The following is a 12,000-nucleotide window of genomic DNA, read 5'->3' as shown; positions in this document are numbered from 1 at the left end:
CCAACAATCGTACTGGGCGGACAGAATCATCCCAGTTTTACAGAGGAGAAAACTAAGGCTCTGAGAGGTTACATTTCACAAATCACACAGCCGGTAGGAGGCACAAGCGAACTGGAAGCCCAGCTTGTCTGTCCCAGACGCGCCCGTGTTCTTCGAGCCGCTCTGCCACTTCGCTGCCTCCTACTTGCAGGACCCTGGCGAGGCTGTTGGGTCTCACGCCTAATGGGCACCCGATCAGTGCTGGCCATGAGCATCATCAGTGTTGTCATTATCTTGAGCCCACAGCCTGGCCCCTCTCCACACACCCAGCTAGGACTCTGCAGGGGACCCAATCGGAACAGACACCTTCTAGGAAAGTCCCTTCCAGCGTTTACTGCCTCTGGATAGCCCCACTGCTCTGGGCCCCTCCCCGAGGTGGCCTCTGAGCGCTGGCAGTCAGCAAACACTGGGCTGGCGGGTCAGGATCAACTAGCCCTGGGATAGTTTTCCAACCTTTTTAAAACAGCTGAACCCCTCTTCAAAAGTCTGTCCCCAAACCACAGTTGTGTTTTTTGAGAGGAAGGTGTCCTGCCTTCACCCTGCCCTGGGATGGGCGAGAGGAATTCCTCAGAACCCTCAGGTCTCCTAAACCACAATCTGAATAAAAAAACAAACCCCAAAACAAAACACTGCAGTAGTTCACCCCATCAGCTGAAATCTGGAGGCAGAATCCGACTCGATGCTGACCACCTGTATCCCTAGGTGTCCTGCCTCCTAGTCACCTGCTTTTGCCTCCTCAGCCTCTCACATCCGTGCTGCCAGTATGTATCCCATCTTCTGCCACCAGGCACGAGGCCCCTGGGTGACAGAGAAGTTCCTCCTCGGGCCCTCCCTGGCATTCTGCACAGGCTGCCCTGACAGCCCCAGTCTCTGCCGCACTAGGGGACTAGGCCTTGGGCCTGCGCGGCTGACTGCGGTTCCTCTCCTTGCCAGGAGCAGCACTGTCTGCTATAAAGTGTACCAGAATACTGAAGAGCTCCAGGAGGCCAGGTGCTCCATGAAGAAGCTGGAGTCCAAGACGTTTAAGTCCACAAAGAAGCCTAAGGAGTCCGAGCCCAAGGTGGGGCTGCGGGAGAGGAAGCGGGTCTGGGAGTCCCGGGCAGCAGTGCCAGAGAGAGAAGAACAGGTAGAGCCCGAGGGCCCGAAGGCATCGAGGGTTCATCGCCTGGCCGCTTGCGCTGGAGCCGGGGAGAGGCAGCTGCCCACTGGGGACCCTGGAGTCGTCTTCCTGAAGACCCAGCATGGGGATACGGAGCAGCTGGAAGTGGCGGACCGGTGGATCTGGTTTGAGGGGCTGCCCACGAGGATCCACCTCCCCGGGCCCCGCGTGATGTGCAGACCATCCGCCCAGCGCTGGGTCAAGCGCTGCTGCACCCGCTTCTGCTCGGCATCACTGGAGCTGCCTATGTGCCATCCCTACAGGGTGTGACAACGCCGCTACCAGGCCAGGGTGAGATGCAGGCCCCAAGCCAGGCCCAGAGCTGGGTCCCAGAGTCGGGGGACTCGGGGTACAGTCTTGGGGGCTGTAGCAGGCAGTGCTGGGAGGCCCCACCTTCAGGCCTAGAAAGGGAAGCTCAGAGAGAGGGAAGCCACTCACCAAGACCACACAACAGTCAGTGGCCTGGCGGAGCCCCTCAGGACCCAAGCAGGGGCTCCGGGGAAGGAGAGGCACACCCTGGGAGCGTGGGTTCCAGGTGGGTCATCCTGTTGCCTGGAGGCCTCAGGAGAGGCCACTACTGCTACAGCTCAGAGTCTCATAGAAGTCTGAGGAAGCAGTTTCTAAACGTGGGGGGAGGTGAAGTGGTTGAGCAGAGCTCTGCAGAATCCCCTCCTCTCTCAAACCAAATCAACTCTCCATTTGTTTTCTTTATTCATGCTTCAAATACGATTTACTCTGAAAAAGTTTTTTAGCATGGAAAAAAAATACTGCAGCCACTCCAAGAGAGAATTCAGGTCCCAAGAAAGGAAGTGGGTGAGGGACTAGGAGGTCCAGTGGGAAGGGAGGCTTCCCATTCACAAAACCACAGTCTCCAAGCCGCCAGGCACCGCAGGGCCAGCTCCCTAAGCCCTCTCCCTAGGTGGCAGCGCCCCCTGGTGGCAGTCTTCGCTCTTAACACCAGGTCTCTGCTCACAGGTGGTGTGTGACCTCGGATGGGAGCCAGAGTGTGAGCAGAGGGTGGATCATGAAATCTGATTGGGAGGGTTGGACGGGAAAATTCGCGAGTATACAAATAAAAATCTCCCATATGGCACTGAGGAATGCTTCCGTTGGCTCTGCCTGTTTGCCTGGGGCTGGAAAGGCTTATTCTCTTATTTGAGAAAAGAGGCCCTCCATGGAGTTGGGGAGGGCGGCAGGGGGAGGAATGTGTATCACTTCTGGCTTCTTCCGCCCAATCCCCAGGTCCCTAAAGTCAGCTCAGAACCTGGAACAGAAAGCCAGCAAGCTGCAGCCCTCCCCATTCCCACCTATTGGGGGGGGGGAGGGCTCCTGAGCGGTTGCTCTATGAAGTCACAGAAAGGGAACATTTCCTGGGTGCTTTCTGGGTGTCTCCTGGGTGCCGGATGCCTCACAATGGCCCTGCAAGCCAAGGAGAGAAGACAGCCACGCTGCAGAGAAGGGAAACACTTGCCCAGGCTCACACCACTAGGAGTGGCAGAGCAAGAACTCTGATCTCAGTCTCCTGGCTACTACTCATTCCCTGTTCTTCTCTGAAAGGCCCAAGGGGGCATCCATCCAGCCCGTCACACATGCATCGCGCCCTGATTATCAAAGCGTTGGGTGTCAGTAACTGGGCATCGCTGGGCCTCACCTGAGTCAAAGATCGTGGAAAGAGAGTCGTGCGGGAAGCTGGTACTGTGTTCCTACTGCTTCCATGTGACATGGCCCATACATCATCCAACGAAAGCCCTGGTCCACCCATCCGGTCAGAGCCACCCTCTGTCACAAGCTATAGGGCCCTGAGCATGCAGCTGGGGAGAGGAAAGCCCAGGCTTTCTCGAACGAAGACTGTACTCCTCCCTTTTCCTTCCCCCAGAGGCAGGATGCGCTGAGCGGATGCTGAGCGGATGCCCAAAGGAAAGCAGCAGAGCCATCTAGGGGCACCGAGCCCCGGGAGCCAGGGCAGTGAGGGAGAGGGATCCCCAGATTGGGAGAGAAAAGGATGGGAGGGACCCCCCCTGGACCCTCCTGCTTGCAACCCTCCACCCCACTGGTGCTCAGCAGCATGACTGTGCATCCGGCAGAAAAGACAGCCGGGGCTCGCCCGTGGGACGGCTCTGCACTGCCGGGCTCTGCCTGGGGGAGGCGGCAGGCGGCACTCCCTCCCTGCCTTACTGCACACCACCCCTCCCCAGTGCTGCACAACTGCCCCCCAATAACCTCCCCTTCAGGCCGTCTTCCTGCTCAGCATGCACCCCAGCTCAGTTCCTGAGCCTCGGTTCCATTTCAGTTCTTTTGTGGGACATCATCAACCCCAACAGCCTTCAGAAATAACCTCTCCTCCATCTTTCCTCCCAAGCCATCTCCATTCCATCACCCACCTTCCTGTGAACTTCTGTCTTAGGCTCTCAGCAGAGAGACAGTCAGGGCAGTTTTGCCCTTCCAGCCAAAAAAAAAAAAAAAAAAGAACCCCAAAACACTCTCCTGGGGGTGGCGGGGGGCAGCACTATTCTCTGTGGGAGTCTACCCAGGGAACCCCAACTAGGGCCCAGAAAGATTGGCAGCTTCCCCTTTGCCCCCAGGGAGCCGGAGCTGCCGGTGGGGAAAGCCGTGGAGCAGAGGGGCCCTGTGCCCAGAGCGTGGCGGGGGAGCAAGCACGCAGGCCTTCTGTGGGAGTGACTCTCACGGGGCCACTTCTTCCAGCCAGTCCCCACCAGCACGAGCATTTGGTCCCCGGGCAACTTGCTCCCCACAAGGTGCTGTCGGGGTCTCCCCACGAACCCCTCCCTTTACTGAACCACTTCAATCTGAGGCTCCTCTCCTGGGCTCAGGTCCTGATTTGGGCAGACGGCCGCCACGGGCATCCGAAGGCACCGCAGGGACACCTTCCTGACAGTTGACTGGACTTGGGGGGAGGGTGGGTTAACTTCAGGGTGTTTGAGTGACTTTTAAGACACATCACCTCTTTGAAGCTATTTCATCTGTTTATGTATTACACAGGGACACTAATGTCCATTCCAGCGGGCTCTGAGCACATCTGGCTTGATGGAGACAAGGCCAGTCTGTGGGGTACCGAACAAGTGTTCGGCCTTGTTCCACGCCTTCTCCCTGGCTCTGCACCGTAATAGTAAGGCCCCGAGGCCAGCACCGACCCTGTTTCTCACTTTCTGCCTAACTGCCCAGTAAAGGGCACGCGATGCTTGTTACAAAGCCCGTCCAGCGTCCACATTCACAACCTTTTCCGAGACTGTCCCTCTCCCCCTCTGACCCACGCAGCACTGAAAATGACGGGAATGCAGACATATGAGGCTATGGAAGCAGACAGGCCCAGCTTCTGACCCTGTTACTCCTTACCCTCCACTTGTCTGCCGAATGAGAAAAATAATGGCGGGAATCTCATTGGATTAAGTGAGAATATGTGTGTCACTTCTCAGTGTGTGGCACCCAGGGCTCAATACTGGCTGACCCTGGATCCTGGGCAAGCCTGTCCCCTACGTGGCGGCTGGAAACACTAAGGGCTCAGGAGAAAGGTACGTCCTCTGGACGATGGGGAATGGGATGGGGGGCAACACCAACTTAGATTTATGGGTCACTTCCTGTGTGCCAGGCCCCACACTCTACTCACGACGTCTCTGAATCCTTGCGACCACTCGGGGGAAAGTACAATTATTATCCTCCATTGACAAATGAGGAAGGGGCCCATGTTATCGAAGTAGTTTATCTGGTCTCACAGCTAGTCTGGGCCCCGGGACTTGACTCTGCACTCCATCGCAGCTCTCTCAAGCCTGTGTTAGAACCCTAGAGCGCTGACTTCCCAGGTAGGGGCAGGGCAGGGATTGAAACGCAGCTCTTGGCACCCCTCATCTCAGTGCTGTTTTCACCACCCTTCGCTAACTTCCTGCAGAAAACCTCAAGCACCACAGTGGTTTTCAACCCCTCCACAGAGCCTGCCCCTGCTCTGAGGCTCTGTGGACCCTGGGTAGCTCCTGCCCGCAGGCCCTTCTGGGACTGGCTCCCCTGATCTGGGAGTCACCGAACGAAGAGTCTGAGGTCTAAAGACCTCTGCTTCCAGGGGCACCCGTGTGAGCTGTGTACACCCACTGGTCTCACGGGGACCTGGAGCTCTCCACCCCACCCGCCCCCTGGTGTCGACCGACAGCCCCCTGGCCCATTTGGCTCTGATCTGGACGGGGCTGCCCCAAACTAGAGGCTAGAGGCACCGTGGGAGCTACAGGGAGCTACCCTGTTCTCCTCTCCCGTCCTTCTGTTCTGAGCACCTGCTGGGCACTGTCATTTCTCTCCGAATGGCCCAAGTTCAGGCAGTGGGTGGGACAGAGGGAGGCCCAGACTCCAGACCCCTAGAAAGTCCAGAGATACACCACTCGGTGGCAGGGTGGAGGGAGCTTTCCTTTATCTTTTGGAAATAAAAACATTTCCTACATTCCTCTGTTCAGCTGGAAATCTGTGGCCATATGTAATGTATTGTCTATGTTTTTCTTAGAAAGCCCTCAATGTTTATAAAGCACTATTTGTCCTTAGTATTCAAACAGTACAGTGGAATGTAGATGTACGACTACGAAGTGATAGGTTATTTAACCACCAAGAACGCACACACCCTTCACCTATTAAAGCCTTCCCAACGAGTTCACTAACGTCACTACTGGAGCCCAAACCCTGGCTCTCCCAGCTCCTGACACGTAACCTTTGGCAGAACCCCCACGACACCGGCATCTGTAAAACACGGCTGATACTGTCTCCTCCAGAAAGTTGCTGTGAAGAACCAAGTGAGCGAGAGGCCAATCGTTCAGCCCACTGCTGGGCATCTGTCCAGCACTCAATAGATGTTATTTATCGCTAACATGACATCACTGCCACTGCTCCCTTCTCTCTGGAACTTGCCTCTAGATACTGCTTTTATTGTTACTTTACAAATAGAAAAAAACTCTCATGAAGGTCACATATTTTTGACCCCAACTGTCATTCAGCTCAGTTAGTTTTATTTATTTTTTTAAAGGCTCCCCTGACTCTTGTGGTGGTATCTGAAACTGAAATTAACACTCGAGGGGCCGAGGTCTGTCATCACAGGAAATATGCAGAACAGCGCCAGCGCCTGAGAGAAAGCCCCAGAGAAGTGTGCCAGCCAGCAGGGCTGGAGCGACCAGCACAGGCGACCAAGGGACATGGCAGCCACTCGAAGCGTTCCGATACCTTTCTCAAAATAACGTGCCTTTGGACTTGTGGTGTCTGGGGGGAGATGCACCGACCTAGGGCAAGTCGCCGGCTGAGGTGACTCGCCTCCTGGACCCTGCAGCCTCACCAGAACACCCGCAGTTATGGAGGCGCCCCACCCTAGCACCTCTCCGGCCTCCGCCCAGGCACGTTCATGAACCTTCATCCCGTCACGCTGCACACCCTGCTCTGGAGGGCTGGGCGCCCGGGGGCCAGGAAGGCTTCCTGGGAAGACCCAGAACGCACCTGCGCAGCGCTAACACTAAAAGCTGAAAGCTGACAGCTCTCAGGCAGACTCCAGAGGGCCCGAGGAGCAGCCCCGACGGTTCCAACGCAGAAGTGGGACAGCAATCCTGAAACTGACGGCGGTCCACCCAGGGTCTAGTAGAGGGGGCTGCAGGTGCAGGGGACGGGACACAAGTGGAGGGATGGATCTGGGGTCCAGGAAAGGAGAAGGTGACCTAATTCTTTGCATACAGCTCCCTTGCCTGGCGTGCTGATCTCTCATTACACAGCATCACAAAGGAAGTACAGGCAGAACCGTGGAAAATACTGTGTTTATGTACATAGGAAGGACAGCTGCAAGCCCCTCACAGAGGACAGACACTCCACTCCCAACAAAAATCTCAACAGCAAATCCCTATCCCCCTCCGCACCGTCAGCGCAGGTCGAGCTGGAAGCCTGGGCTCCCTGTCTCCAGACGCCCATCACACCCTTCCCACTGCACACTTCCAAAGAAGTCAGGAAAAAGAACCTATGCCCAGAACTGATGTCCAGGAGGAGCTGAGGTGCCTGATCACTCGCAGAGATTCTATTATGAGGGTGAGACCGGAATGATGTGAGGACGCTTCTCTGGGTCCTAAGGCCGACTAAGTTGACAGCTGGCAGCAGGATGTGGACCCAGTAGAGGGAACTCTAGGTTCACGGGTGAACACGCACACAGCCAGACCCAGGCTGTGTGTTTTCCTGGTGCCTGGCTGCCTCCATCTGCCGTCTCGCCCCAGAGCAGCCTAACGCCGTGCACCCGCGTCCTTCTCCGTGGCCGTGAACCCAGAGATCGAGCGTTTCTCCAAACAGAAGAGCTGCGGTCCTACAACACGGCAAAGCTGACAGCTGTCCCGGGGAGGTAAGACCGATGACCAGAAGAGTGGCTCGCTCCAATCAGATATCCTTGATTTCTTTCCTTTTTTAAAATAATAGGCTGGTGATAGGTATGACGGCTCAAGAGTGACATGGTTCCAATTCCGTTATTGCCCTGATCAATGTCCCTTTGCTGACCTCCCGGACACCAAGTTCAGAGCCCTTTGCTGACCTCCTAGACACCAAGGCTTCCGCAGACGAGGGCCATGCTTGCAGCAGCTGGGACCCTGACTGCTCCCCGCCTTCTTGCCAGGGCCTCACTATCTCTCCCACACGGACAGACTTCACACTCCCAGGGTCCCTCTCAGGCCTGGGCTGGACCTCACCTGGAGGGTCTGAGCAGCCCAAGGCGTAGGGGGGTGGGGCACCTGCCCAGCGGGGTGTCCAAAGAACCCAGTTCTAGACATTGGATTTCGGGGCTGAGTTGAGGGGGATCTCCTTGAGCTCCGTCCGCATGCACAGGTACTCCCCGATGACAGCCATGAGGGCTATGCACACGGCTTGGACCAGCCACCAGGTCAGCGCCGAGGGGAACCGGGAGCTGTAGAACCAGCAGCCCAGGAGGTGAAAGAAATGGACAGTGACAGTGAAATCCAGACACTGCTTCCCTCGCCGGATGAAGTACAGCAAGCCCAGGGCACTGTGGGGAGAGGACAGCAGTGAGTTGTCACTGGGTTGTCCTGGCCTTCGATTAGGTTATCTGGGGAGCAGGGACAATCAGGATGACAGCATAGAGGTCAGAAGCTAGCGAGGTAAGTGCGAAGCAAGGGTTACATTAGTAGATGCCTAGAGGAGCTCGGCAGGTAAGGCTGAGAGTGAGTCAGACCAGGTAGAAGAAAAACAAAAGCGTGAGTGTGGTGATAAACGACAACTGTCACTCAAGGGAATGGGTGGGGCCTGTGGCACCCTGCAGCACGCATGTTCCTTCTACAAGAAGGACCAGAGCTACGTGCAGCTGGGTAAATCATCACGCTGGGTAGAATCAATCTTCCCATTTTTGAAGAGAAGCCAGAAATCTGAATTTTTTTTAAATGTAAAACATCGTGACTTTCAACTAAATGGAAAAATGTTTTACACACCAGGCATGTCCTGACAACTGTGTGAGCCAAACAGAACATATCTGGGCGCCAAACTGGAGTCGGTCCACCAGTTTCCAAACGCCCATGTAAGGGCAAGAGCCCTGGCCCGGGAGCTCAGTAGGTTAGAGTGTCGTCCCGCTATGCTGGGTTGCGGGTTCAATCTCCAATCAGGGCACATATAAGAATCAACCAATGAATGCATAAATAAATGAAACAATAAATCAATGTTTCTCTCTCTCCACCCCCACCCCTTACTTTCCTTTCTCTCTCTAAAATCAATTAAAAAAAAAAAGAGTAGTAACATGCAGGGCACTGTTCTAAGTACTTCGACGAATTAGCTCGCTTATCCTTACAACTCTGATAAGGGTAATACCATCAGTCTCATTTTACTGATGAGAAAACGGGCTTAGACAGATTAACTTGCCCATCTCACTAGACTAGTGGTAAAGCTGAAGTTCAAAGGCAAGTGAGTCTCCTCTGGAGCCTGAGATCTCAATCATTACGCAGCCCACCCCTCAAGAGACAGGCTACGACTACGAGTGATGTCGTATTAGCCAGCAAACCCTCAGTGTACAGATGAGGGGCCCGAGGCCCAGAGAGGAGGGAAGTGACTTGGCCAATGGCACATGGACCCAGAACTCAGTTCTCCGACTCCCAATCTAACCCTTCCCTCACCTCGTTCCACATCAGGGAAGTGACCTGAGACACAAGGTGTCTCACTGGCAGCTCGCGCGGAGTGATGAAGAGCTTTGCAGCTAAGTTCAGACAGCGACGAAAGGAGGCCCGTGATGGAGCCAGTCCCAGCACTGGCCTCTGCCACCCACTGCAGTCCACCACTCCCGAGGAACAAATGCCAGCCTATCTCATGTCCACATTTGGGGAGTCGGTTTCAGTGCTGAGACCCCAAAAGCTAGGCAGCAAAACTGGTGATACTCACCAGGTGAGGGCGTTGAGGATGAAGGACATCATGGAGAGCCGGCCTGAAGGGGTGGAGAAGCCCAGGATCTGAGGGGGAATCACAAACGGAGACAAGCTGGAGAAGTGACTCACTGGAGCCCCGGCTCCAGGCCCTGCCAGCCCCCCGGGAAATTCTTCCCAGAGCAGAGGGGACAATGCTTCATCTTGTGGCAGCCTGTTTCCAACAAGGTGCTTTCACTGACATCCACTCTGGGATCTCATTTGAACCCTCACAGCAGCAGGGAAGTGGTTATTCCCCTTACCTTGCAGAGGAGGAATAAAAGCTCAGAGAAGTTAAGTCACTTGCCCAAAGAGCAAGGTCAGAACAGGGTTTGGCAAACAATGGCCCCAGGGACCAGACACCTGTTTTTGTTAATAAAATTTTGTTGAAACACAGGCATACTTAGTCAACTTGGTATTGTCTATGGCTGCTTTGGGGCTACAATGGCAGAGCTGAGTAAGTTGTGACTTCAAATCTTTACTAGCTCATCCTTTAAAAAACAAGGTTTGCACATGCCTGGTATAGCACTCAGGCTGTGTGCATGAGAGGTCTCTCTGACAAGGCCCAGGGTTCCCACGTGCCCATCCCAGAAGGATAGAGGCTCCTAAGAGGGGACTACTGGGCACCTGTGGGCACACCCCCCCACCACTCTTGACTCAGTACCGAGAAACACCACACACCTGCCCCGCACCTTCAGTTACAGCAGCCTCTGATACCCATCATCTCCTGCCATCCTCACCACAGCCTCACCAAGCTGCTGCTGTTCTTATTGTCACCCTTCCCTCTTTTCAGATAAAACTTGCCCAAGGGCTACACAGAGAGTAAGCAACAGGAGCAAGGATTCTATCCCAGATCTCGAGGCTCCAAAAACTGCTCACGACTACACACCGCAGCCGCCTCCCGGGGGCAAACACCTCTCAGGCCCCCATTACAGTTTATAAAGTACTGTCCTATTCCTGGGCCCCTTTAGACCTCATAACACTCTGCAGAGGAGGATTCTGTCCGGTTTCCAGAAGAGGAAACTGGCACAGAAAGGTGAAGCAACTTGCCTAAAGGCCCACGGCTAGCGTGTGGGGGGCCCACACTGCATACCCAGCCTTTCTGAATCAAAAGTACAAGCTTTCTGTATTGCAGTCCACAGCCTCTCTGCTACTGGTCTCGTGATTTCGGGTACAGCAGAACTGAGGTTCACATTTTGATGATACTCGCCTCAAGTCAAACAGCCGGTGAGTGGAACTTAAATGGAGGCCAGACTCCAAAGTCCAGGAACTTTGCATCACACCTCCTGGAATACTCTTTTACCCCTCCCCAATTTGTCACCTGAGAATCTTGGGAAGAATCTCAGAGAAGTGAAGTCGCTTTCTCAAGAGTGTCAGGAAGATGTGTCCGGTTGCCTGGAACGCTGCCCTGTTTGTTTTAACATCCCAGCCCCTTTCCTTCGCACTATGAACCAGCCTCTCTGTTATCAGCCGTTCCACTTTTCAGATGAGGCAGCTGAGGCTCGGCAAGATGAGATTTCTTCCCCAGAGTCACAAAGCTAGCAGGTGGCCCAGCCAGGTCTGGAGCCCGGCAGTGTAGGACCACAAAGTCCACCCCGCGAGGCCCAGACACACCCGCCCAAAGACCCTACCTACCTCGGCGTCGAACATCTGGTCCAGCGAGGGGCTGCTGCGCAGCAGCCCGTCCACCAGCGCCAGCCACAGGCCCAGAGAGCCATAATAGACGTTCTGCATGAGGACGATCTGCGACAGGATTAGCAACGGGTCCCACACGTAGCTGCGGAACTGGCCCGCCATGCCGGCCAGAGCGGCAGGGCCTCGGGCCGGAGCTTGAGTCAGCGCCGCCGCGCCATGGGCTTCAGGACTCCCGGGGACCTGCGAGGACAGATGCGGGGCCTCAGCCAGCGGGCCGTCACTATGGCAACACCACCCAGCCCGGGAGGAGGGGCTGGGACGGAGGGGAGAGCCCATTCCGGGAGCGAGGGGAGGGCGAGGCGGGCAGACCCATTCCCAGGGTGAGGGGAAATCCTGCCAATCTGGCTGCCCGGCCCAGCCCATACTCACATTTCCTTGGGGTCCACTCACCGGTGACCAACTCGAGGATCGAAGCGTCCGAACGCGACCCAGCCTCACAGGCCGCCCTCCCAAACAGTCTTGACAGACAGGATCATGGAAGAGAGTCCCTACCGGCCTAGAGAGGCAAAGCTCCGGCGATTCGGGCTGCTGCAGCGGTTGCGTAGAAAGGAAGCGTTTCCGGGGACGACGGTGGAGGGGCGGGGCTGAGGTTGCGCAGGCGTGGTGGGTGCAAGCTTCGACTTCTCCCCTGAACCGTGTACTGGGCAGCCGGGGAAGAGAGGTGTGCACATGCGCAAAGTGAAGAAGGAGGGCGATTGGAAG

The 12,000-nt window shown here is 55.7% G+C and overlaps 3 protein-coding genes across 4 annotated transcripts in view; 1 reads left to right on the top strand and 2 right to left on the bottom strand.

The window, feature by feature from the left end:
- Positions 1-1,468, top strand: part of TP53TG5 (TP53 target 5) — a 2,350-nt gene extending 882 nt beyond the window's left edge. Inside the window, exon 3 of the mRNA XM_037164436.2 lies at positions 976-1,468. Within this exon, the coding sequence (XP_037020331.2) occupies positions 976-1,468 (493 nt within the window). The remainder of the gene's footprint in view (positions 1-975) is intronic.
- DBNDD2 (dysbindin domain containing 2) overlaps positions 1-9,651 on the bottom strand; it is a 26,053-nt gene extending 16,402 nt beyond the window's left edge. Inside the window, exon 1 of the mRNA XM_037164483.2 lies at positions 9,584-9,651. The gene's annotated coding sequence lies outside the window, so the exon portion shown is untranslated. The remainder of the gene's footprint in view (positions 1-9,583) is intronic.
- Positions 6,967-12,000, bottom strand: SYS1 (SYS1 golgi trafficking protein). 2 transcript variants are annotated; one of them, XM_037164478.2, is made up of 4 exons: positions 11,668-12,000; positions 11,239-11,478; positions 9,584-9,651; positions 6,967-8,207 (listed from the first exon to the last, which is right to left on the bottom strand). In XM_037164478.2, exons 2-4 carry the CDS (start codon positions 11,398-11,400, stop codon positions 7,967-7,969), a joined length of 471 nt encoding a protein of 156 aa, XP_037020373.2. In that variant the 5' UTR covers positions 11,401-11,478; positions 11,668-12,000; the 3' UTR covers positions 6,967-7,966. The 2 variants fall into 2 exon arrangements, with proteins under 2 accessions (XP_037020373.2, XP_053527210.1); XM_053671235.1 differs by having other exon boundaries at positions 11,689-11,999.

Source organism: Artibeus jamaicensis, unplaced genomic scaffold (assembly GCF_021234435.1).
Source record: "Artibeus jamaicensis isolate MK-2021 breed Jamaican fruit bat unplaced genomic scaffold, CSHL_Jam_final contig_685, whole genome shotgun sequence".
Classification (NCBI taxonomy): Eukaryota; Metazoa; Chordata; class Mammalia; order Chiroptera; family Phyllostomidae; genus Artibeus; species Artibeus jamaicensis.
Note: the sequence above shows the minus strand (reverse complement) of the source record. Positions and strands in the feature narration are given on the sequence as shown.